The sequence below is a fragment of the Spea bombifrons genome, chromosome 4 (assembly GCF_027358695.1).
Source record: "Spea bombifrons isolate aSpeBom1 chromosome 4, aSpeBom1.2.pri, whole genome shotgun sequence".
Classification (NCBI taxonomy): domain Eukaryota; kingdom Metazoa; phylum Chordata; class Amphibia; order Anura; family Pelobatidae; genus Spea; species Spea bombifrons.
The window spans coordinates 84,360,386-84,386,576 of NC_071090.1; the positions used below are offsets into that span (position 1 = coordinate 84,360,386).

At 38.9% G+C, this 26,191-nt stretch overlaps 1 protein-coding gene across 1 annotated transcript in view; it reads left to right on the plus strand.

Moving 5' to 3' along the window:
• Positions 1-26,191, plus strand: part of EFL1 (elongation factor like GTPase 1) — a 95,381-nt gene that overhangs the window by 57,127 nt on the left and 12,063 nt on the right. Inside the window, exons 16-18 of the mRNA XM_053465438.1 lie at positions 15,416-15,547; positions 19,301-19,448; positions 22,195-23,183. Coding sequence (XP_053321413.1) covers positions 15,416-15,547; positions 19,301-19,448; positions 22,195-23,183 — 1,269 coding nt within the window. The remainder of the gene's footprint in view (positions 1-15,415; positions 15,548-19,300; positions 19,449-22,194; positions 23,184-26,191) is intronic.

Sequence of the window (26,191 nt, forward strand, 5' to 3'; positions counted from 1 at the left end):
TGAACGCTAATCTTTAGTAACCTTTTAAACACATCTTTCAGAATGCATTAAAGGAGCTGTCAACTTCATTCCATAATGGAAAAGTTAATCAAATATAAGACTAATTCGTTCCCCATTATTTCTGCCCTATATTATCTGTCTGAGACTCGCATCTATCGCATATCTGGCTTTAATCATGTGATAATGCTCTCGTAACACTGAAGCGATGGAAGGGAATTGTGGGAACACATCCAGTGGCCATATTTGTAGATCCTTCACCAACCGCGTTGCGTGTAGTTGGGTTAGCCGACGTGGGCCAGAGCTCAGCACTTGCTTTGGCAAATGGAGAGGACCCAGTAAAGAAACAAAAAACAAAAACCTTCTCTCTTTCTGCGTTTCGAAAGGGTACACACAAGGACCTTCTGTATAAGCTGGTCAAGTATGCCCGGCTCATGCCTTTCCACGGGTTGGCTTACTTGCCCACCCTTATTTTGTCAATAGCAGGTTGACTTCTGTTTAGCAGAAGTAGCAATGTTAGGTGTCATATCCCATAGGTTTCTAGATCCAGATTAAGTTTATTTTACTTAAAACATGTATCCTTTATCCAGATATGCCAGGAGCTTACAATAAAATCATATAAGAGGGATGGCCAGTTCAATATTCAAAGATGTGTTTTTTGGTGTGAAATAAACACAGTATATCCTGGAGATATTTGGATAACTGATTAACCTTAGAAGTCAGGTGAATTATTTTCACAAGGAACTTGGAACCCTGTCAAGGAAAATAATCTACTCTTTGAATTTTAAAGGAAATATAACTTCAAACCATCCTTTATGGTAGTGTTTTAGATTAAGGAAGTTCAGATTTAATGTAGCATTAATGTGCAAACAGGGTGTTTTCCTGCTTAAACCATCTAAAAAAATATTGAATCTGCTCCCTTTTTGCTTCTCGTCCAAATTCTTATTTTTTCTTTTATACCCTAAATGAACATTTAATAAGGTAAATCGATTTTATTGTCGCGTTACCCAAGGACACAGTTTACGTTGTATTCTTCAGTTCGCGTATTTCATGTGTCCCTGAATCAGTGGGAGGTCTGGCCACCCTAATTTAGAGGTTAGTTTAAAGATCGTCAAGTTTGTTAAAAGGCAGCAGAACCTCTTGATGTTGGAACCTCTACAGATGACGTATTCTCCACGCAGCTATGACTGATATAGACTCTATCGACGATATTGTTCCAGTGAACTGCGAACTTGACTCAGGGACATACACATCTTAGGGGGAAGCAACTGCGCTTTCCCCTCTGATACAATCATTAAAGCCTGTTGGTTTTGAAGAGATTCCAGAAAGCACAGTTAAAACACCTAGAACCCTATCAGCTACACTGAGCTTTTTAATTGGCTCTATTAAGAGTATGTATACAATTGATAAAATGTATATTGTAAACAAACATAGCGAACTCAAGCAGACCAAAGGAAGAGTACGAGGGATAAGTACGCAGCTAACAGGAGGTAAAACCACAAAATAATGAAGGTTGGAAACCTAGAACACCAGAGTATTCAGTATCCCAGAGGACTAGGCAGGAGGACCCTAAGACCTAAGACTTTAAGGGGCCAAATGAAAGAGTTAAAGAAAATGCAGAGAAATAATTGTGTGAGAATAAATGTTACAGAGTTAATGCAAACATTCTTGTATGTTTATTCATTTTTATTATTTGCATTTTACTTTAATATTCACTTTTTCGTTTGATTTTTAATAATTACAGAAGATTAAAAGCAAACTTGAATAATTAATGTTAATATTCCCCGATTTAAACTTTTATTAAATCAGCATTTCTGTTTGCTGAAAGCTTCTTTTCACATGAATATTCCTCTTCTGTTTGTGTATTCATTTTTTAAAAACTCACATTTCTGCACTTTCTCCGTATTATGATTGATTGAATTGCATGAAACAAAGAAAATGCTTTATTTCAAATAAGTTATGGTCTTTTTACATTTTGGATACTTTTATAAGCTTGATCTGCAGCAATAACCATGTGTTTTATCGCTTAGTCTGCCTAAGGAAAGTGAGCCTGCTGTTCAAAGTATTTTTTAAAACATTTTTGTTTAAACCGTTCATAACAAAATCGTTATCATATATATATATATATTACTGTGCAAAAGTTTGAGGCAGGTGTGAAAAAATGCTGTAAAGTAGGAATGTTAATAGTTTATTTTTATTGTGTAACAAAATGCAAAGCGAGTGAACAGAACAAAAATCTAAATCATATCAATATTTGGTGCGACCACTCTTTGCCTTCAGAACAGCATACATTTTTCTAGATATACTCGCACAAAGTCTATACTTTGTGTCCAGACATACAACACAGATTAAGACAGTGCCAAAACCTTCTGAGAAGCAGATACTGTATAATAATAAGTCTTATTGTACCCATCTTCCTGTTAAGGTGGTTGAAAGGACGGTAAAAATAAATGAGATTTACAATATACAAAAAAATATACCTAAAGTGTAATACAAATTAGTGAACAAAGAAACCAGAAACATTAATGTCGCTGCAGTGTTGAGGATGGATTGGAGCGATGAAAGGTAGGACAGGGGGAGACCAGCAAGTAGGAAGTTCCAGTAGTCCAGAAGGGATATCACAAATATCATATTTTTGTTGTTTCTTGTGTAAGAGGTGGGTGAATTCGGGAGATGATTCAGGTGAAGGCAGCAGGATCTGGTGAGGGACTTTATGTGATTGATGAAGAAGAGAGCAGAGTCAAGGCAGCGAACTCGGTCTGTAGGTTGGATAGTGGAGTTGTCAATAGTAAGATAATTCAAGAATTGTGGACAGAGCAGATGGAGGGATTACCATAAACTCAATTTTGGAAATGTTGAGCTTTAAGTAATGGGACTTCTTCGAAATTAGTGGCCTAGCCTCTCTTTCATAGTGCGGGATCAAATTTACCGCCTCTACATAGAATAGGTCTAAATCGTGATTTTAAAAGCTTGTGTTATTTGGAATAAGTATGCCTGGCCTACACCAAACACTTGCTGTAGGATGATGGAGCTAACCAAATGTCTTTGAGATATCTCTAGATTGCAAGCTTGTTTGAGCAGGGCCCTGATCACCTGTTGTATAATTGTAATATTATACACTACTTGTCATGTCCTGTTTACCCATTTGTAGAATATGACGACGCTATATAAAACAATAAATAATAATAACATGGACATTTCTACAGCTAGATTTATATGACACCTTTTCAGCATCTGACTGGTGGATTCCAGGTATTTTCTTGAAAATATATGAACTTTTTCTGTAAAATTTCAACAAATTCCTTTCATTTGTATTAAGCTTCCATAGTTTGGGACACTACAAGCACCAGAGGCATATGTGATTAAGCGATGTCTTTATTTCAGTTCTGATGGTGCGGTTCTTATGTGGCCAACAATTATTATTATTTATTATTTTATATAGCGCCATCTCATTCCATAGTGCTGTACAATGAGATTATAGGCATGCTAAAACACAGGGCAGCCAACCCTCATAGTATAATAGAAAAGGATGGTCCATACTAGTGTACACATGTATTTCATAACGCTGCGGTGGGCAAGATACTGCTGGATTCAACATTAAACGCAGCCGTAAAGTGAGAATGCATTGACGGCATTGTGTGGACAGTGTCAGGAGGTAGCCAGTTTGTACCCGAGTCATATGTCTTACAGGAACGCTGGCTGTAATAAACAGCTAGCGTCACTCATTCGTGTAAGGGGAACAAATGGGCTATCCCTGCCTCATTTAACTCTGTGGAAACTATTTTATGACCCTTGGGAGTGTATGTTGTAGACAAAATTCATGTACAAAACAAAAAACATGACTTCTATGTAATGCTTTCCTGAAAATGTATTATTTTTATTGTTTATTTAATGTATGTATTGCAGTTTATTATGATTATTGTGTTTTGTGCCATAAATGGCGATATGCGCTTACTTTGTCTAAAAATCCATACGCTGTGCTTAGCATATATTTGAATAGAGATGAAATTACATTCACACTTGATGGAGATACTAATCTTCTCATACCTGGGGTAGAATATCATTAAACTCATTAAACACGTGTAATCAGTCATCATAAGTGCTTTAATGGAGGTGAGTCATAAGAGCGGCACAATCTAACTCTATTACGATATGTCTGTTGTCTTCTTGATTTTCCTCAAACTATTCTTCACTGGAGTTAATGATTACGAAGCTGCAGAAGAAAAGGCGGAATTTTTTTTTTCAGATCCAAAGATGAAACTTTTTTTTTTAACAGTTTGGCAATGATTTCCTGTCTTCATGTGAAACACATGTTTCAAGTTATACAAATAAAGAAATAAGTATACGTATTTATTTTTGAAGGATTTTGCCTCCTGATGTGTCTGGACCAGAGTTAGGGTTGCTCTGGTTTTTTGTTTTTTTTCCAGGACGCTGGTTTTTACATGATGCGGATCATCGCCTATAACGCGTCTCCCTGCATTGTGAGGATTTCTTAAACTTGATTAAGTAATTTATTTTCTTGTGTGAGTTTATCTACGATGGTTAATGCCAACCAATATGTAATAATCAGCAGCAGTTGCTGACAGCCCCAGCAGCAACCGCCTCGCTATAAAGACATTTTTTCCACATTTGGCTTGTGTTTAATTTTAAAGGAGAAACCAATTGGGGATAGAAAAGACTGGAGCGCTTGTGATTTTTTTTAAAAAAAAAATTGAACCAACTTTTTTTATTGTAAATGTTGAGCAGGGTTGCAGCTTGCTTTCATCATGTTATTGAATTTGTTTTTGTTAATGTAACTGTGAAATTTTAGTATTTTTCTATTGATTCATGAAGAGTAGATTTTTTTTTTTTTATAGACTTTGCACCCCAAAGTTCAAAAATTATTATTCCACATTTTATTCCAGCAATGTGCCCTGAATATTTGGGAGAGCAGGCCTGGACTGGCCATCTGGCACACTGGGCAAATGCCAGCTGGGTTGTGGCCAGTAGCCCGTTGTCTGATCAGATCCTGCAGTTTGCAGCCATGCATTAGGCAAGTATAAAAACGTAACACGTGGCTGTACATATCGAGCCATCGAGGACATGTATGCCGTTTCTGGGCTACTGGCCTTAAAATACCGGGGCCACTTAGTCATCCCCAGTCCTGCCCTGTTGGAGACTGCCAGGATAAAAAAAAATATATAATACATTTACACTTAAAGCTTTATAACAACTGGCATCCTGATGTTTTCAGCCAGTCAGTATACATCTATATTTAAAATAAAGATAATTAAGCATAAAATGGCATAAATATAACCTAATGACTGACGCAATAAATTACTTTTACATGCTTGTTCTTGTTTAAGTCCATTCAACAGAATACATTGTTTCCAAGAATTACTTTATACACTATTGATTAAATTATATGTACACGTTCACACAATCTCTTTCTGCAGATATTATATCTATAATTGGCAGCATAATTATGCAGTTGAAGCTTTTCCTCTTTCTAGTTCTTATTCTTCCTATATTCGTGCTAGATTAATAAATTGCTACTCTCTTATTCTGAAAATACCTGGTAATAATTTCACGACTTCTTCCCGCTTCTACCCTTTTAGCGCGTCAGTTAATTATGCTCATTACAATGATTATTATTTAGACAGATTAAAGAAGTACATAGAAGTGTCTAATATAAGTAAATGTCCTGCTTGTTGGAAGCAGTTATCTTATCCGAAGTTTATTTATATAAAATATTTTGTGTGACGCGCCTGCTCTTTCCCCCACTGGTGAACGGTTGTGTCTGGAGCACATCATGTTTGGGTCTTTTGGAAGGTAGAAGGGGGTAATCTTTTTAAACAAACCCCAGTGATAAGTGGTGATAAATTGGAGTGCAGACAGGGTTGTTTGTCAGTTTATTTTATTAACTTCCAGTTTAAGCCAGTATTCCAGAAACACTAGGGCCAGAGATGTCACCTCTGCAGACCCTAAAATACTTTATGGTTGATGTCATGACTCTTTAGTGCGATAAGAATCCCAAGGATTGAGGTGTTCAGCTTCCTTCATAATGTGGGAGAATTTTTTTTGTTTATTTCTGTTTCTCGTGGGAGAGCCAAGTCATTCTTTCATTCTCCACCATGTCAGATGGCTGTGGAAGAACAACATTCTGGCAAACTATGACTATCATTAGGTAAAATTCATGTACGCAGGAAACGGAAATGGTAGCCTTTTGTGGCATACGCGGTTTGTTTCAAAGTGCAAAATTTGAATAAAATAAGTTGATTTTATAGTGAAATGTGATCATACTCCTATAATTGTAACAGTGTGTGGGAGCTCTTTAAGGTTTGGTCCTTAGGGGCTTACAGTGAGTTTGTAGGAGAGCAGAAGTTTCTACTTGCCAACTTCACTACTCATTATGCCCACTCAGGCTAACCTTTGTTGTCTTCTCCTGGAAGAATTATGTGGAGGTCTTATTTGAAGAGAGACCCTCCAGGATTGACATCTTCATAATTCATAGCGAAACCAGTGATTTGCAACCAAAGCTCTCCTGCAATTCTAGTGCATGTAACCCTCGGTTCTCAAGGTTTTGCATCAGTTTGACTTTGTATGGCCGATTCTGGAAATACATAGAAGAAAATAGAGGGTTACAGTTGTAAAATGTACACTCCTTGTTGTAATGACTTTCTTGGAATCGTAATTACAGGGACATAATGTAAAGATCCTTAGTACAGTGAAGTGAGCTAATTTGGAGGTCATTTAAGCTTCTCATCCAGAAACTGTTTTTTTTTGTATTTTCATGCAACTAGATCAAAGCTGTTACATGTAGCCTGTTTTTCTGATTACATTTGAATCAGTATTTGGTCTCATCTTCAGGATAGCCATACGCCTAACCCACGAATGCTTAAATCCCCTCAATGCATTAGCCTCTACTTGTTCTCCTGGGAGGTGGTTCCACCCTCTCAGTAAAGTAAAACTTCTGTATGTTACATTGCCTACTGTCTAATTTTCTGCATTGTTGCACACTTTTCATATTGATTTGGTCATATAGGTTTATGGATTGTAGTAATAGAACAAATAACACCAGCGTTTGGTGCTTGTTTTATTTGATGTGCTAGGTAATCAAGCATGCAATTTTGAAGTGTAAAAAGGTTGATGAATATCAGTCTGGAAAGGGTTGCACAGCCATTTGTAAAGCCCTGGGGTTCAGGGCCCTATTGCCCAAAGGAAGAAAGTTTAGGACAGTAGTGAGTCTTTCCAGGGGTGGTGGTCCTACCAAAATCTCTCAAGGTATAAAATCATCCAGAAGTCACAAGGAACCCTAGAACAACACAGAAACGAGCCACAGGGATTCATTCTTTAGATACCCTAGAACAACATCCAGGGATCTACAGCACTCTCAACACTCTTTATAAAGCACCGGCAGATTCCGCAGCGCTTTTATAGTCAGTAGAAGAATTTAGAAACACATACACTAACAAACTGGTGCAAAGGAGAAGAGGGCCCTGCTCTTGTGAGCTTACAATCTAGTCACTTCAGAAAAACACAGGGAAAACAAAAAAGAATCTTGATGCTAGCCAAGAGCTCTTAAACTGCATTCTATGGAGGGATGACCCAAAACGTTTAACTTTTTGATGACACAGGCGCTATTCTGTTTGCAAACAGGTATGGTATCTATTATTTTTGCTTTTAGCTTGAAGCAATAACTAACAATTACCAGACTGTTTCTGGTATTGTTTTTTAAATGTATTTATATATATATATATATATACATTTTTTTTTTTTTACTTGAACCTTAATGTCAGCTAACTTGTCATTCTACCCATGTGAGTACACGGTTATGGAATTAAGGTAGATAATATTAGTAACCACTGAAGTATGTCTCTGTATTGTTTTCATGTTTTTATCGTTCTGGTGCAGATTATTAATCAGATGTCTAAATTATCTTTATTATTATTTTTTTTATTTATATAGCACCAGTAATTTATGCAGCACTCTTACAATATATACATTTAAAGGGTATGAGAAAACAAAAAATTGACAGAGTACGGCAACCAGATAGGTAAAGAAGCCCCTGATTAAAAGTAACTTAACTGTGCTTTGTGTGTCATGTTTGTGAAGATAGATTTGTGTCTAATAGGAATACCCCTAAAATCTTACCCCCAAAATGTAAGGCTGTAAAGCACTATTGGACTCATATTCACCAACCATTTAACTTCTGTCGGGGTAGTAAAAGAGATGAAAGGTTTGGAACCCAAAGCAAAAAATAGTACTTCATATATGCGTTTGCGCAATACCTTTGTTTGCTGGGAAAGCCGGTGCTTTCCTGCGAATACAACTCAGTCACAAGCCACACCACAGGTTGACCCTCTGAACACATCTGCCATAAAACTGCTTTCTATGCCACAATACTCACTGGAGTCAGGTTATACCCTACAGCACTAGACGTATAGGAAACTATACAGCACAATTATTCTTCATTAATGGAATTTGTTTAGGCTACGTGGAGATTTTAAAGCACTTCTGTGTATTCATTAAGGGTTTACGAGGATTTGCTTCACTGATGCTTATCAAAAGAATCATGTGTTCCACGCTTTGAGGGGTTTTCAAAGCCAGACCTCTGAGTATATATCTCGGAGGCTTTCATTGAAAAATCTTTTGAACAGGTATGAAATGTATGAAACGCGTCACACGGCTTGTTAAGCTCTGTACATCAATTCCTATGTGTCGGGGCGCTATAGCCGAACATTCCTAGACGTTTTACTTTAATATATCTTGATTTAGTGAATATCCAGCACTTGCTTTGAATCGGGTAATTCATTATTTTAGTAATCACAGTGTAAATGTAAAAATGTTTAGCAACGGCTGCCTCCTGACGTTAGTCCGGCGAACATGGGTCAACCCAGGAATGAGCCATCAGTACCTTTGGCCGGCTAATATACTGATGTATGACAAGGGGAGAGTCCTTTATATAGAGGCAAGCATGAAAGCTATGGAAAGGGAATGCAGCTTGGATGCTTGTCGTCTTCTTTCATGAACATGATAGCATAGTTGATGGCGCTATATAAAACAATACATAATAATAACACGGGCTCCTATCAAAGCGATTAGGTATAATCTGTCTGGTGCCATGGTCTGTATCTGGTCTTCTTAATTTTTCATAAAAGAGCCTTGAATCATTGACTGCTTTTATTGTAAACCATACGGAAATGCCCATATCCCCCTCTGTATAAAGGAAGGCCGCTCTGTGTATAGCAACAAATACACATTTATCCTGTTTAGAGGCGATCCATAATCTCTGGTGTAGCATTCGCACAATCCAGTAAGCGCTGCCTTTTGTGATATGTTTGGGGATGTGAAGGCCAGACTGCGCTCGAGGAACAAAGCCGTCTAGGTTCCATGCCTTCATTTTGTTGATAAAATACTCCCCTTGAGGAAGTGTAAACACTGGCTTTGTAGATACGGCGTCTGCACCTGCGTCTGCCATGCATTTCAAGACCGGAGAGCTGACCCTCTCCAGGAGTGAAGCAAAGGCGTCTGGCCTGCCATGCTTCACAAGAGTTTAACCCTTTGGGTACCAAGGAGCTGCCCCTCCCTGTGATGCAAAAATATGCATAGCCCTTTTTTGTTATACTTGCAATGCTTAGCATTGTTGGTTTCTTTTTTTTGCGTTGTAATCTACCACGTTTACAGATTTGAATATAATAATCCATACCTAGCAAATCCATTAAATAGTAACACAGTGATGTATCTTGCTGTATATTCTTAGATTCTCTCTTCATGTCCCATAATGTGCGTTTAATTACCAAGCAGCAAGATGTGCTACTTCATAAAGACTAAAACGTCAGACGTGGGGGGGGGGGAACATATTCTGATATTGTTTTTCTTCTAGAAACCGACCTTCCAGGCATTGTTATGCAAAACAACTCGAGTTGCCCTTATGCTTCTTATTTGTCATTTTTATTGTTGCAAATTACTAAGCAAGAAGGGAACGCTTGTTCCTACTGCTTGGGCGGAAATAATAAGACGTTTATTTGTGATTTTTTTTTTTTTTTTTTGCTTTTCAAGAGAGAATACAAATTATCTTCAGATCAGTTTGGTTAAAAAAAAAAAAAAAAAGTAATATCAGTAGTTTATGCCGCCAACAGGGGAAATCCATTTGTCGTTGTAGGCATGCTGGGTGCAGTGTTATTGTATAATTAGCCCAGGCTGCCGTTGCTCGCTTGGAATTCCATCACTGTGTTTAATGAAGTCAACATGTGTCAAGTTTCTTTCCAGGAGGGGACTTTCCAGTTCCTTGTTATGGTGACATCAGTACTCGCTTTGTTTTAGAAAGCTGTCTATTTTTGTATATTGTTTTGGGTAGTGGTTTAACCTTTTCAATGCTAAGGGTGTTTTTTTTGGTTATAAAGCAGTGTTGGCAAACCTATGGTGGTGTCAGACTGCTATCTCCATGATCCTGGGCTGCCCAGTACCTCTGCAGCTGCATCTTATTATTATGTATTGTTTTATATAGCGCCATCATATTCCATAGCGCTGTTCATTGGGTAGGCAGGACATAACAAGTAGTGCATAACAATTTGCTTTACAGGTGAGGAGGGCCCTCTAGAATCTAGTAACGTCTACAAGACCCCATCCTATAATATTATATCTGCCTTTAACCTGCAGTACACTTTAGGGCGTACGATTATTGTGCAACAGCCTCTAATGCTACAACTCCTATGACCCTTAGTCACCCCTCTGACTGTGCCGTAACTTACGTCTTTTAGTTTTTCATAGGATCGTGGGAGCTGTAATGGGACAGAATCATATGCGACCCAGGTGTGTTCTAAGGGTTAAGATGGCAGTGTTGGGTTAATCCCTAAAAGACCTTAGGTAATACAGCTGAATTATAGCAGTTAGCTCTCTGTTGTTATTGTCTTGAGGACCATTGGAAAGAGTTTAGTGCAGCCGGCCAGAGTCGCCTGGCACCAGATAATGTATACTGTTTACGTTCAGCCTGTTTTACCCTCCAGCATGCGAAAGTTTGAAGCTACGTGAAGGTACGTTTTAGGGAGATTCCCATCCAAGCCGATTGTGAAATTTCTGATCGAGACATTAAAGTATTAACCATTTCATAGACCATCACACGTCTGTAACCATTAACCGTAACCTTGTAGGAACCCTTGCGACACACACAAGCGGGTAACACAGAACCAGTACTACCCATCGCATTGATTCACATTGCCGGCCCCATTTCATTCCATCCTAGCCACTTCCCATTGCTGCTTTTGTCAGTCCCATCCTAATGCTCTCAGTAAAGATTATTAAGTATAGAGGGATAAGCAGTCATTAGAGTTTGGTCTGTTATTTTAGGGTCTGAAATATTGTTAAAAAAACAAAACACTGAATGTGCAGAACTGCTAATCGCCAGAATTAGGGACGGGAGATTCCCAGGGGCATGTAATTGCATATCAGTGTCCTGGAGGGCCAACTAGTCTCCATAAACCATCTCACAGCTGTTTCTGTAATTATGACGATCCTTCCAACACACACACACACAAAAAAAAACCATAAAACCCATGCGACTTGTAGTTTAAGTATTCTGTATATTTATGTGCGTAAGAGAACCATAAACCCACAGTAGTTTTATTTTAATGGGTGTACAAAAGGACAGCGTCAGCTTTTCTGTCAATACAAAAGTGTTACGAAAGTGTGTGTTGGCAGGTATCGGTGCATGTAAATATTTACTGTGTCTGCTAATGCTGTTTTAAGCTTGTAACAATAGGCTTAACCCCTTATGTAAGATGTGATAAAGAGTGTTGTTTACCTAAAAACCATTTGTAAAACCCTAGGGAATGTATGTAAAAAGCAGAAGCTTTGTATTGATTGCCATTGCGTCACTTTTTATAATGTTACAAAGACATGGAGGAAGAATTGAAGTGTCCTATATTAAAGTGACAGTTTAGTGTACTGTATGAGTAACCCTAACCCTCTGCGTACTTTAATATCCCTTCTTTCGATAACAAAAAATATAAAACTTACCTGACATGCTGCAAAGTCGACTTAATTTCTCCATGATCTTAAACGTCTTGCCACTGATTGGCTGCTTAAGCTGTCAGTCAGTGGCAGTAAGTACTTCCAATGAAATCAGTGGGAAAATGTTCTGTCACTGATTGACCACTTAAGCAGCCAATCTGCATCAGGAAAGTGCCCCCATAGGCTATCATTTGAAACACTTACATACCCCTGCATGAAGCCGGATGTGACTGAAGATGAGTACATCATGTGCAGGCAGATACATTCGATGAAATGCATCTCCTACAGGGCTTTTAGCTGGGGGGGGTGCATTGGGGTGGGATTCTGCAGAATCCTTCTCCATTTATATTTAAAGGGACCACACAGCTATCATATGCGATAAACCACTCCCAACAATAACTCTTGCTACAAGTAAAGTTCATTCATCACTTTAACCAGGAACACTCAATTATCACATGTCAAATAAAGAAAATGGAAAGCACCTCCCCTCGTCCATGGTCTGAAAAAAAAAACATAAAACCAGCATAATTCTCTCCATTCCCCTCCCCATCTTTATAAAGGCAGCTATAATAATTCAGGTAGAGTTGCTTAATGGGACAGCCCAGCCAATGAAGAATGCATATCTAAGTACTTTCTTTGTGCTTTAATATGCATTCATAAAACCTATAGGTAATAAAATCACTTACCTTTTAGAAGGCACTGCAGATCCACAGAGCGTGCTGTCCCATCACAGTCTCCCGGCCTTAATATCACCCAGCCACTCTGAGGAGATCTCAAATGTGCAGTTCATGCAAGAAGACCAAAGACTTTGCTTGACTTGGAGGCATTTTGCCATGACGAATGGGCAGCTACACCACCTGCAAGAATTTGGGGCCTCATAGACAACTATTACAAAAGTCTTTGTTGCCATGTTTTGTTTTATGATTGTGCTATTCTGTTATAGCCTACAGTTGAAAATGAATCCCATAAGAAATGTGTTTTGCCTCCTTGCTCGTATTTTCTTTAAAAATTGTGCATATATTACCAGTTCTCCAAAAAGATAGCTATCTTGTAGGAGTTTGCTCTTCATAACATATAGTGCTTGAGTATTTTTTTTAAAAACCACAGCAATGCATTTGAGTGAATAGCTTTCATATTAAGTACATTTTTCTTCTTCTTCTAAAATATGTTTGGGGAGAGCAAGATCACTTAACCTTACTGCATATGTAAACTGTTGTAAATCAAATGGCCATGTCATTCATTTTTCTTTTTTAGGCTATAACATTGAACACGGTAAGCAGATGGAATTTGTAGACTGATAACCCCTTTGAAGTTTTCTGAGACCCTTAAAAGCCCCTAAAAGTTTTAAAATTCTTGTACTAAAACAAAGGTATTAGAATGTATATATATAACCTTGTAGGCATACCTGGGTGCTCTCCAGGTTTGACCCAAGACTCCAGATGAAGCCCTGCTTCTCTGGTATTTTGTTTTATCATACAGGGGAGCTGTAGTTGGCCACACCCATCCCCCACCCATTTTCTGACTACTCCTTGTCTGCTTCCCTCCCACTCTCTATCCACTAAATGTTGTTTGCCCCCACATGTAACTAGCCCTGCCCCAGAAAGCCACTCCCTATAAGTGCTGGGGTCAATATCTTGTTTCGCCAGGCAGGAAAGCTGTACTTGGCCACACCCACTCCCCGCCCATTTTTTGCCTGCTCCTTGTCTGCTTCCATCCCGCTCTCTATCCACTTGGGAAGTACCCAGGTATGCAAGTAGAACTGCACTTCCCCAACGAACCAATTAAACAAGACTGTTTGTTATGGCCAGCAGAGGTATTGTAGCTAGGTGGTAATTATTACAAGCAAAGCTTGTTCGCACTCTCAACTTTGCCGAGTTCGATTCTTTTGGTCGATATTTAGCCTTCATCCTATTGCGTGTTAACACCGATGATTATCATTGACAGAAAAGGTTACACTTAACAATTAAAAATTGACTTTGCCTATGGAGATTGCAAAAATAGGCAATTTGTTTTGGGGAGAAATAAAAATAATATGAACTATTGACTCCCTGTAGCCATTTGTCAAAGAAATAGGCTCTGTGTCATGGTTGTCTGCCCTCTTCACTGTGGTCCTCTCTCTGGTTTTTGCGTTTGCTGTGTTTAAAGTTTGATTTGAGTGTTTGCTAACTCATTTCGTTTGACATACTTGTCTCCTCGGAAAAAGTGTTAGTGACCTAGACCAGAGTTAAACTAATAAATTAACACTGTAGTGATAACCATGTCACCCACGGTCACAGTCTAGGCCTAGAACTAAACATAGAGACTGACTATCTTGACAGATTGACAAGATCAGTCTAGTGATGTTTGATTGTATTAGGCTCGAGTATTCAAAGAGACTATTCTGCAGTTAATCAGTCACAGACCTGTGCTTTTACCGACTTGATGAATTATGGCATTAAAGCTTTCTTGTGATGTCTTCATTGGCCATAGCAGTGTATCTAATCACATGTTTGCCCAGTACTGCTTCTTGAAAGTAATAAAGATAAGTGAATAGAACAAAGTCACTTTAGGTCTTTTCTTTTTCTTCCTATTTCTTGCAGGAAAGATTGTCCCTTAAGCAGAAAAAAACCCTAATGTGCCCCAGCGGGGTTGCAAGGGGGCATTTGAGGAGGTAGAAGCCCCCAGTCTGTTTCGGAAAGTCAGAGAGATCAGGATTGTGGCAAAATAAAATATTTAGGGGAAGGATTACAGTTGTCTATGGATCTCATAGTATCAGTATGGTAAAGTTTATTTTGTTGGAGGAGGTTATAGAGTGTGAGTGTGAGTGTGATGATAGTTAAAATTCTGCTGAAGCTAGTGTAGGATCAATTCTCAAGTGCAGAAGTGTTCTTGATAAGTCATTTTATTGTGTAACAAATGACTAATTCGGTCCTCATATTTGGGGAGGCTTAGCTGAATAGGGAATTACAATTACACAAACTTTTACAAAATTAAACCAGGAATCACAAAAAAAATACAAAAAAGTCCTTTTTTTACACAAGTGCTGCTGTTGCAGGGGTTAGATTCGGTTACATTATACATGTCCAGACATGCTCCAACATCAAGAAGTTAATTTCTTTTGGTTCTACAAACTCTATAAAGTTACCTTCTGGATTATACATTTATTTAAACTATGTCCTCCTCACCTTTTATTTTTGTAAATCCATGTTGTTGTATAATGCACTGCTTGTTATGGCCTGAATATTCTTTGTACAGTGCTACATAATATGATGGTGCTATATAACGTAATAATCACTGATTTACTAAATGAGCTCGTTTTTACGTTTTTAACATAATTGAAGATGGAACAATATTTAAAAACTAAAGAGATAAGTAGTAAATTTAGCAGGACAAAAAGAACCTCTTAAACTTCACCTTCTCCTGACATTTCAGTATTTGCCGTCTTTAGGTATTGGTGGCCTGGAGGAGTTTGTTCTGAAGTCGGCAACATTGTCCACATCACCAGCCTGTCCACCATTTATTCCTCTGAACTTTGAAGCTACACCAATTGTCCGCGTTGCTGTTGAACCAAAGCATCCAAGTAAGTTACATTTTTAATGTTTGCCCCATTGTTCGTGGCTGTTCCAAACAGCTATTTCACCATTGTGTTTATGGCCACGCATTGTCAAGCTTATTAAATGTACTCTTGTATCTCGTAAGAACAACCAGGCAGAGATAAGTTAATGGGGAGAGATAATCATGCACATCCGGAGAAAATAAAGATAAGCTACCTTCCCCTATGTTGTACACATTACTTGGATATTGGTTTCTCTAATATGTAGACACAATTACATAGATTCATTTGGTGCTTAGAATTGGAAAATATAGGATTTGGGAAAAGTAATGGCTCCATCTTAAGTATGAGCAGTCGTCCAGTTAAACATAAAAAGGGTGGGAGATCAAAATCATACCTTTTAAAAACACTGCTAGAATTATATTCTACTAAAAGTCCAGCAATGGCTTTATATAACTACAGTTCTAAAATGTAAGCCAACAACGTCAATATAAATGCGTGTCGAGCAAGGGACATGCGGCAGACAATGTCATGAAGGTCTACATGCCCCTGTGAAGGACTAAACATTCTCAGGTGAGGTGGGGGATTACACAAATTGTGGGTACTTTAATATACATTCTTCAAAGAGAGGAATAGAAGGTATAAAGGAGCAGATGCCCGTCTTCCTAGATGGCCCCACGAGTCTTGCTGTTGGCTGGCTACTAAACAATGAAAGTATGTCCAGTGAAATAAATAGGAGCACATCGGGGGTTCTGAATAGACCCTCATCTGCAGTGTTCGCCGAGCCAGCGCTGGAGTAAGAATTATATCGCATGCAAAGAGATGTATTTCTCCTGCATGAGGAATAACTGGGGACAGGCAAGGTGGCAAATGTATGTGGAGGATTCTTCAGAAGGTGGGCACTAAAAGGGCCATTCAGCCATCATATTAACGAGGATGTGGGCTGGAGTTTATAGGTTCTGTAATGTTGACAAAACTCTAGAGCACAGTCCCCAGTGGTTAGAAGCAGAATGAATCGTTTCACCAGGACATTTATTTTTGTGTGTGTGTTTCCCGCTAGTGAGCCGTGTTACAGTCTGCCTAGTTGTCTTTCTCTGAATTGATTGAGTTACTTTTCTAGCCCTCTGTTCCTTTGTTTTTATAAGTGACTCTTAATCCACTCTTCCTTCAGCTTCCCGCCAAGAGTCAAGGTTATTAGCTTCTGTGGCGAGTCTAAACCTAGAGCTACTTAATACCTGTAAAGTACTATTCACCATAGTCAGATCTGTGCCAAGCTGATTCGCTTCCAGTGGTCGGCTGCATTTCTTCTATTTATTTTTAACGGCTTTTGTATTCAAGCAGTTATCTACACCCCGGTGTAAATTGAAAACAGAAAGCCGCTAAATAGACCACATCAGTCAATTAAAACGCTCTCCAGTCTGAGCAGATATTCTGTAGCGAATGCATATGTTGGATAACAAATTCTCATGTTAAAATGCAAAATCGGGGTCAATATAAAAATGTTATTTACCAGAAGAATTCAGTCACAGAGTATGCGTAATACACAACATGTATTAACTTCTGCTTACTGCTAAGGTTCTCAGCCACGCCGTAACAGCTAGGGTCAGATTATTATTATTATGTATTAAAGAATATCAGATATTTTATAAATAACATGTAGGCACGAGGAGGAAATAAGATTAAGGGGGTCATGCAAAGATTCAGGAAAAGCTGGTACGTCTCTGCAACATGACTGGCCTGCTGGTAGATAGATGGGCCTGATTTTCACCAGCCTCTGTTTTTCCTCTTTGAATAGTAAGAATGTATACAATGTTAATGTCTAAAGACTGATCTAAGACATCATTACAAAATAGCCCACCTTGATTGAGTAGGCCCAAATAACAACACTTCAGTGTCCAATGGAGCACCCTAATCAAAAGAATGCGCTGCAGCCCCCCCCCCAACCACCACTATGGTCCAATGTCTTGCTCCACTTGTTGGCAGCAAAGAGTTCCATAGACCTCCCTGGATGTATGTCCTGCACATGCGCATAGAAGTCTTATTAGAGCCTGACCGGGGTATTTGCCGAGCCAAAACCGAAGCTGACTGGCGGCAAGTATATCACGTGCTTTTAAATCTGGCTTTAGATGGCCACTGGTGACTGAGACTTAGCAACAATTGTTATTGTATCGTAGTAACCTTACAAAGCTATGAAAACTTTGGCATGAAACACAATAATTATGTGAGCGGCTTTGCTGATTTTGTCTGTTTTTAACCCTTTCAGGGCATAAAACACTACAGACCACTACTCTTAAGGAAAAGTCAATGATGGACATGTATCTGTATTGTTTTACATTGACTGAGAGACCCATAAATAAGGTTTTTAGTGTAGGTTTTATTTGCATCCTCTGTCATAAGAAATACATCGTTATGCATCAATGATTTTTTTTTTAAGCTGCAATTAGTGTATTGCATATAGCATTGTAACATTTCCATTACATTTTTTGCTCATAGCAGGTGCCTTCTATACATTTCTCTTTAGATCACACACACAATTGAGCGAAGGTCTTTTTGGATTCAGGAGAGTACAGGTTTTAAATGCTGGAATTCTCAAAAATGTATATAATTATGTAAGAAGCCCATAACTACACTACAATACAGCCTTTTATTTCACTTGACTGATTCCCTTTAAAGTTCTCACAGCAACCGGGAGCGTTATTATGTGTATTTGGCTGTTCGCTTTCTAAAATTTGCGTGGCCCTCTCTCTTTTCCTTTTGACTGTTTACAACACCTGTTAGCGCTGTCTGTTCCAGTTCTTGTAATACGCTCCCCCCGTTGTGCAGCGCCACAGATGCTGTTGGTGATTTATAAATAATAAACGATAATGGTTGCCTGACAGCTGCAAAGCCATTGTTGTGTAACCGTGTTCGAGAAGAGAGCCGCTTGACCGCGTTTAACTGTCTTGTATAGTGCCAAGTTCACTGAGCCACAGAATGGGGTATCTTGTTGGATGGCTTTGCCCCAGCTAATCACAGCACACCCGGCTCGCTGTCTTTTGTGTAGCAGCAGCCTCACGGTTATTCAATGGAAGAAGATGATCTGCTGCCGAGCAGCTATCAGCAGAACATTTCATTTTATATCATACCCTTCATTATTAGTAAACCATTCAAAAGTCTTACGGTAAAATAGGTGTATATATGTGTATATATATATAAAATATGCATTTATCTCTGCCATAATAAAATCTTCCATTGTACAGCTTCTTTCCAAATGCCCCCCAAAACGGCATACTCCCTGGCATTGTTTATATGGTTTTGTGTAGGAAAGATAAAGAAAGTTAAACAGAAGAAGTGTTGTCTTGAGGGTAGCTGCAGTTCTGTATAACATAAATTTTCCTTCCAGCTGCCTTCTGGATGGCGAGCTTCCCAGAGCAGGGCTCTCTCTGTTTGTCATTCAGATCTGCAGATAACGGTTAGCAATAAATGGTAATGGTGAGATTTACTTAGATCACGGATGGCAGAACTAGTAGGGTATATGAATGCTGGCCTGTTCATACGTCCTGCAGTTAGCTTAGATCAGTGTACTTCTACTGCAATGATGAGGTAAGTGGTCCTTTTCACAGCCAGATAACGGCAGGGTCTGATTGGGGTTTAATAGTCTAAGCGCAGCAAACTGATCGCTATGGCTAGAGGCCAAGCAAATAATCATACCTTACTGACAAGGACCATGGCTGTCAAAATGTCTACCGCCATGTTTTGCTAGTATACATGATCACATATATCTATATGTTTGTTGTTTAGGCGAAATGCCGCAGTTGGTGAAAGGCATGAAGCTTTTAAACCAGGCAGATCCCTGCGTGGAAGTGTTAATCCAGGAGACCGGGGAACACGTGCTGATCACAGCGGGAGAGGTGCACTTACAGCGCTGCCTGGATGACTTAATAGAGAGGTTTGGAAAATAACAATTCTGTATTTCTTCTGTCAGGGTATTGTAGGTGGCATTGGACAGATGCAGGCTGATGTTTTGGGTTAGCTTAAGTTTTTTCTTCAAACAAAATATTTCGTAATTTCCTTGAGCACATTTATTAAAAGCTACACGCTTAGCTTTTTTGCGTGTACCCTGGGTTTTTGGCAGACTTCTTGTCTGTGCATGTCTATGTTTCTAGCTTTGTGTCCTAAGAACTATGGATTCTCCAATTAAAAAGCAATATAGGAGCGAGAGTTTTGGATATATCGCTAATGTTATGGTATGCAAGGAAATGCTAGAGCTCTTCTTTTGTTCCCCAGCCTGCTTCTGGCACATGTCCAGTGTCTCTGTGATATTCGGTATATTAAACAAATAGAAACGCTGACTCCGTCTGCTAATCGGCCTGTCTAGCTTGCTCACACTCTATTCATTAAATGACTATGCGTAACATATGTATTCTTGATATGACCTTCTATATATTTATTAATCCCTCTCTCCAGAAAACTACTGTATGCATGCTTTGCATTTTCTGTAAAGCAGCATCCTCTATTTTACCCTGTTAAATGAGCATCGCTCATGCCCTTGTTAGAAAATGCCTTTCAAACATACCCTGTTTTTTACCCCTTTGTGTATTAGAACCAATCATCCTCTTCTCTCTAGGTTTTGGGGTACTCTTGTTTTGGATTTATTGATACTTTTGAATCTGTTTTAAAAGCTTTACTTTGATCTAGATAAGTTGTGTCCACTTTGCTTGTTTCTTTGACGGCTGGACCTTCACACAAACAATATATTCTGCTTGACTGGGGGGAACTATCCTCACTTATTTTTTTCCCATATTCCCATCCCCTTCCATTCGCAGCTCCTTCATTTTTCCACTCCTTTTTTAAAATTATAGATATTTTTGAGGTGAATTCTACATTGAGTACCTTTTTCTAATATGTTAGAACAAGAACCCTTTGTCCCATCATGTCTACCTGTATTTGTTTTTGTTTTTGTTTTTAGCTTACATCTGCTGTGTGTGTATTGTTGGCATGCAGAAATCACAGATAGCCACTGACCCAAGGCATCTTTCCCCATTCTGTTCTTCCAAGGGTGTCCTTTCCTTTCATGCAGAGCACTAGGATATGACATCATAACTTAATACTCCATCTTAGGACACTCGCCTATAGAAAAGTGCATAGGACTATCAAGACCATTCGTCCGATAGGGTTATTGGTCCTCTGGTAAAGCAACTCAGGGGCTGCTGCTCCAAACCTGACATCCTGGTCTAAGCAATAATACCCCACAAATACTTAGAAATGTTAATTTGTCAAAATAAGAGTTTTCTCCATTAAAGTTGTGTCATAAGTTGTGTCATAAATGTAAATCCTATTGGTAATTGATCATTAAATCATTATTGTCCCTATTTATGCAGTATTAGAGCAGTCATTACCTACTCTCCTATTGAGTATCAGCAATATGCCTGCTGATGCTTGTACATTTTCCAACCTATTACTTTCATGGACGGACAGACAGCCTAGGTTCCAGTCCCCAGAATTCATTGAGGAGTATGCATAAATAGCAATTTTTGTGCCAAGCAATAAAAGTGTTGCAATTACCATAGCAACTGATGTTCCCTCTGCTTTTACCTATTTGCACCAGATTTGCATTTAGTCAAATGTTAAAATAGAAGAAGGCACTTCAAACGTTTTGGTTGCGCGTCTCCTCATTCAGTTTGGAAATTTAAAAGCCGTGCAATCTGTGCATACGCTCTTTTAATTTGCTACTTGGTCATTGGAACGCACACTTTGTGTGGATCCATTAAAGATGAAGAGTAGTTGTTGCAGAATGGTTGGCAAATGCCAGTAGCCCCATTTCATTTTACAATAATGTCATGAAAGTAAAACGTACACTTCTTCGCAACACTCATATGCTCATGAGAGTGAGAGAGTTGTACGGAATTACTATTAGCCTTTGCGCTTTTAGCAGCCCCATCGTTTCTCTGTAATCTTACGCTTAATGCGGTACTTCATAAATTATTATGCCAAATAAGCGTTATTATGAAGATTACACCAGGGTTTCTTGGCTCTGAGTGAAATATTTCCTCTTTGATTAAATCATGGCCATAGATTGCCCAAGAGCAAGTAGATCATCCATTTTTTTGTTCCTCAATAACATGATATTGTGTCTCATCTATCTCTATCACTGCAACCACAATTCTTGGCTGATTAATAACCGTGGAACTCTATGTTGCCGCCTTCTTGTCTCCCAGAGAATATTTCTTCATCATTCTAGCAGTGAAATCTTCCGTGTACTACTTTCCCTACAGGTGTCCATTCCATTATACAGCCAGACGTCTATACTTAGATTGTGTCCTGGATCTTGTTTAAATTGCTCCTCCGTTCTTTTTTTTTTCACTCTTTTCTTTCACTGTTCATAAAAACGTGCATGAACGGTTCATTTAGTAACTCTCAGCAAGGAAATAAAAGTTAATTGCAATCATCATTATGTTCTAGCTTGCATAAATTACTGGAATGTAAAGCAGCTGTAAGTTTAGCCACCCCCTTTTCTATTCTTGAACATATTTTACGTATGAAATATTTACTGTGAATGTATGAAGCTTTTAACCCTGTGTGACACCAACAGTTTAATACAAACCTTTCAAGAAGGGTCAGCTACAAAACTTGTATTTTCTACTGTAATGGGTAGATATATTGGTCTTATTTGGGTGCTTTGTGCTCCTTTTTAGGTTTGCAAAGATTCAGGTCAGCGCATCAGCCCCCATTATCCCGTTCAGAGAAACCATAATAAGGCCACCTAAAGTTGACATGGTGAACGAAGACATTGGGAAGCAGCAAAAAGTTATACACCATTTAAAGGAAGAACAGAGTAAGACTCCAGAGGGAGTCCAGATTGAAGGTGACGGCCTAGTAACGGTGACAACATCAAATAAATTAGCAACGCTGAGTGTCAGAGCCATGCCACTTCCTGAAGAAGTGACTCGGCTTCTAGAAGAGAACAGTGACTTGATTCGAACCATGGAACAAATTAACTTGGCCTTAAGTGAGGGTGGCAACACCAATGGGATTAATCAAACCACTTTAGATAGGATTCAAGATTTTAAACGCAAGCTTGAAGCTCATCTACAGGGAAGGAGATGGCGGAATGCTGTAGATCAGATATGGTCCTTTGGTCCAAGACGTTATGGACCAAATATCTTGTTAAATCGTATTGATGGTTATGAAGGACCATGTATCTGGCAATGCCTGGAAAAAAAGGCCAAAGAGACTAAATCTAGAAACTTTGACAACAGCATTATCAGTGGCTTCCAACTTGCAACTCTCTCTGGCCCAATGTGTGAAGAGCCTCTAATGGGTGTTTGTTTCATTGTGGAGAAACTGGATGTATACAAGCTCCCCGTGGAGTCCGGAAAACAGGAAGAGAATATTGTAGGTGAGCATGTCCAGGAGGACACATCTGCTGTATTGACTAATGAGGCTATCGCAAATACTGACGAAGGAAAAACGCTTGAACAGAAGAGCCAGGATGGTGCAAAACCCCCGGAGAGGACCGGCAAACGCAAAGGGGAATCGCATATTGTAGACTGTTACGGCCCTTTCTCGGGACAGTTAATTTCTACAATGAAAGAAGCTTGCCGCTATGCTTTCCAAGTAAAACCTCAGAGGCTCATGGCAGCCATGTATACCTGTGACATTATGGCAACAGCAGAAGTGCTGGGTAAGTACTGTGACTAAACAAACTATACAGGTCAAAATCTAAGCTTGAAAATGTGTTGTCTTTTCGCATTCATATGATCTCAGTCATTCCGCTTTACTTTAGATATTGTTGTGCTGATCTCATTCCTCTACATGAATATGTTTATCAGTAATTGTCCTGGCATCCTTAGTTGCCCCTCCAGTCTGGCATTTTATAGATAGGTTCAATTACTGTATGTTTTTAGTATGGTGGTCAACAAATAGGTGTGAACATAATTTGCCTTTTGGTTTCTAACAAGTCTTCCAGATACAAAGTAACCCAAGTATTTTTCTTAAGTAAATGTGAAAAAATATTAACTATTTCTGTTTCACGCAAGTAGTTACGTAGCCATGATACTCTGCTGTTTGAGAAGCTTGTTCTCACAGCCTGAGACACTCTTGGAGGTTGAAATGGGGCACCATTCACATCAAATGTGATACCACATGTGATGTAATCACATAAATATTCATGCCCGCCATATACACCTGAATAGTAATTAGCATCAAGCGGCGTTTACGTAAGCCACATATTGTTGCAAAAATAGCAAAATACATCCCTATCTGCTACAGTAGTCTGCCTTCACTTACAGGGCTTCTGACGCCAGCTCTGGTATTTCGGCACAGGGGGATTTATTAGACCCTCTGCAATTGCTGTGTGAGCCTGCACAAAGGACCAGGCTGGAGTCGAATATACTGCGCATGACCACTGCGGCAAAAAGAAGATGTGTTTGACCGAATATATCTCCTGCAACCAAATGATCTAGGAGTGCGAGGAAAGAGGGAAAATGCCTAGGGGAGGATTTTGATGATCCCTTCCATACATTTGTAAGGAGCAATAAAAATTATGATGCTGCTCTCATATGTATAACAGTTAATAATTGCAGCTATGGCCACAAAGTGGGCTACTGTACCACAGTACCACATCCATAGCATCCTGTGACTGAGCCTATAATTGTGGTTGCATACAGATGAAAGCTGAACTCTTCCATTGATGTGTGTGCATATATATATATATATATATATATATATATATATATATATATATATATATATACTGACCCATTTATAAGCCAGCAGAACACATTTGAGAGACAACTTACTCAATGTGCACTGTCAAGTCTTGCCCAAGACACATTTATATACATAGAATTCCCATACATAGAAAACAGAAAGGATCCAGTCAAGCTGTTAACACCACCTTCAGTCCATGTCATGCTGGACACTCTGGTGGCTATATGTGAAATTGCAAGTAAAACAAAACCATAAGTATTGGCCCATATTTTTAAAATCAAAGTACCTCAATGGCAATTGGCTCTCATCGGCCCTCCCCTGTAGACTTGGGACATGTGGGCACAAGCTTAAGGTGGGAGTCACTGTTGGTATGCCCGTTGGCCTTCAGATGGCTATGGATGACAGGTCCTTGCTATAAGGGGATTTCCTTGCCTCTGTGTGTCCTTCTTTGTGTGAAATTCCTCGACGTGGTGTCAACGTATAACCACTCTCGCGTTCCTGACATATAGAATTAAAGTGGGAAAAAAATTATGTGCACAATTATATGCTCATTTTTTAATCTTAATTGACCAAGAAAAAAAAGCTTTTTAGTGTTTTTCAAGTGCTAAAAAAGGAAATCCGAAACCTTTTATACCATGGATTTATTTTTTTTTCTCACTGAAGGACTTTAAGGCTCAGGGCAAATTTTGCAAATGTTCTTCATCAACCTTTCTTTCAAATCCTTTACTTCTAAAGGAACGGCATCCAGCAGGCTCTGGGATGTCACTCCCTCAAAACCTTCGCTTGCTGCGTTTCTAACCTCAAAGAACATGTCATTAGAAATCCAAAACCAATGCTTTTTAGCTTTCAGTTGTAACTAATTCTGCATAAATAGCTGAAAAAATGTTACGATAAAATATTTTTGACTTCACGTCTGTGGAAACATATTTTGTTGGTTAGAGGACAGCATCTTCTGATTTGAATCATTAATGTCTTTGAATAAAAGAAGCAGTGTCTAGTTTAAAACTAAGGCACTTTTACACGGTTACAATAAAAAAAATCCATCCCATCATTCTTCCTCCAAAAGTGTGTGTATCCTAATCACGGAAAATTAATAAGGGGCTAAAACTTGCTTAATTATTATTTAACTTTTTACACTTGCTTTTAAGAAATAATTACATATTCTCCGAAGAGATAATTATGAAGACCAAGTTAGTAAGTGTGAAAGAAACAGATGAATTCATACGTTTTTCTTTCCAACATTGAATGATATGCCACAAAAAGTCAATATTACATGTGCAGAAGTAATAAGTGTCATTTGTCACATAAGCAGTCGATCATTTTTTTAAAGGAACAGTTTGTTGTAAAAATTCAGTGTGATGGTGAAGTGAATGAAATTTGATTTTTGATCTCTGAAGGTGTGCTGTGGTATCTGGCAGCAAGATGTTGGCAGCAGATCCTTTAAGTCCTATAGGCTGTGAAATGGGGCCTCGATGGATGCATCCAGGTGCCATGTGTGCCATGTGCCAAGACACAAGCACCCGGCCAGCCACATGATGCAAAAGAAAATTAGATTTATCAGACCAGGCCACCTTCTTGCATTGCTCCCTGGTCTAATTGTAGGTCCCACTGTAGGTGCTTTAAGCAGTGGACAGGGGTCAACATGGGCACCCAGACTGATGATCTTTCAGAGCAATGGAGAATTTAATGACGGAATCAGATCCTGATGTAAAAAGCATGGACAATGTAGCTGGGTCAACACTTCAAGTGCTGACAGGGTCAGGCGGTCATTATTATTTTGCTGGGATACACCCCTGGAATCATGGTGTGTCCAGGAGCGATGTCAACACACTTTACGTCAACTTTTCCAAAATATTATATAATGGAATCTGTGGATGTAGGAACCTCGTTTAACCCCCAGAAGCAAATACATCTTTATGAAATAAGTTGGGCTGACCCTGTTCCACAAAGCTTATCCCATCTGAGTACATATTTCAGAAC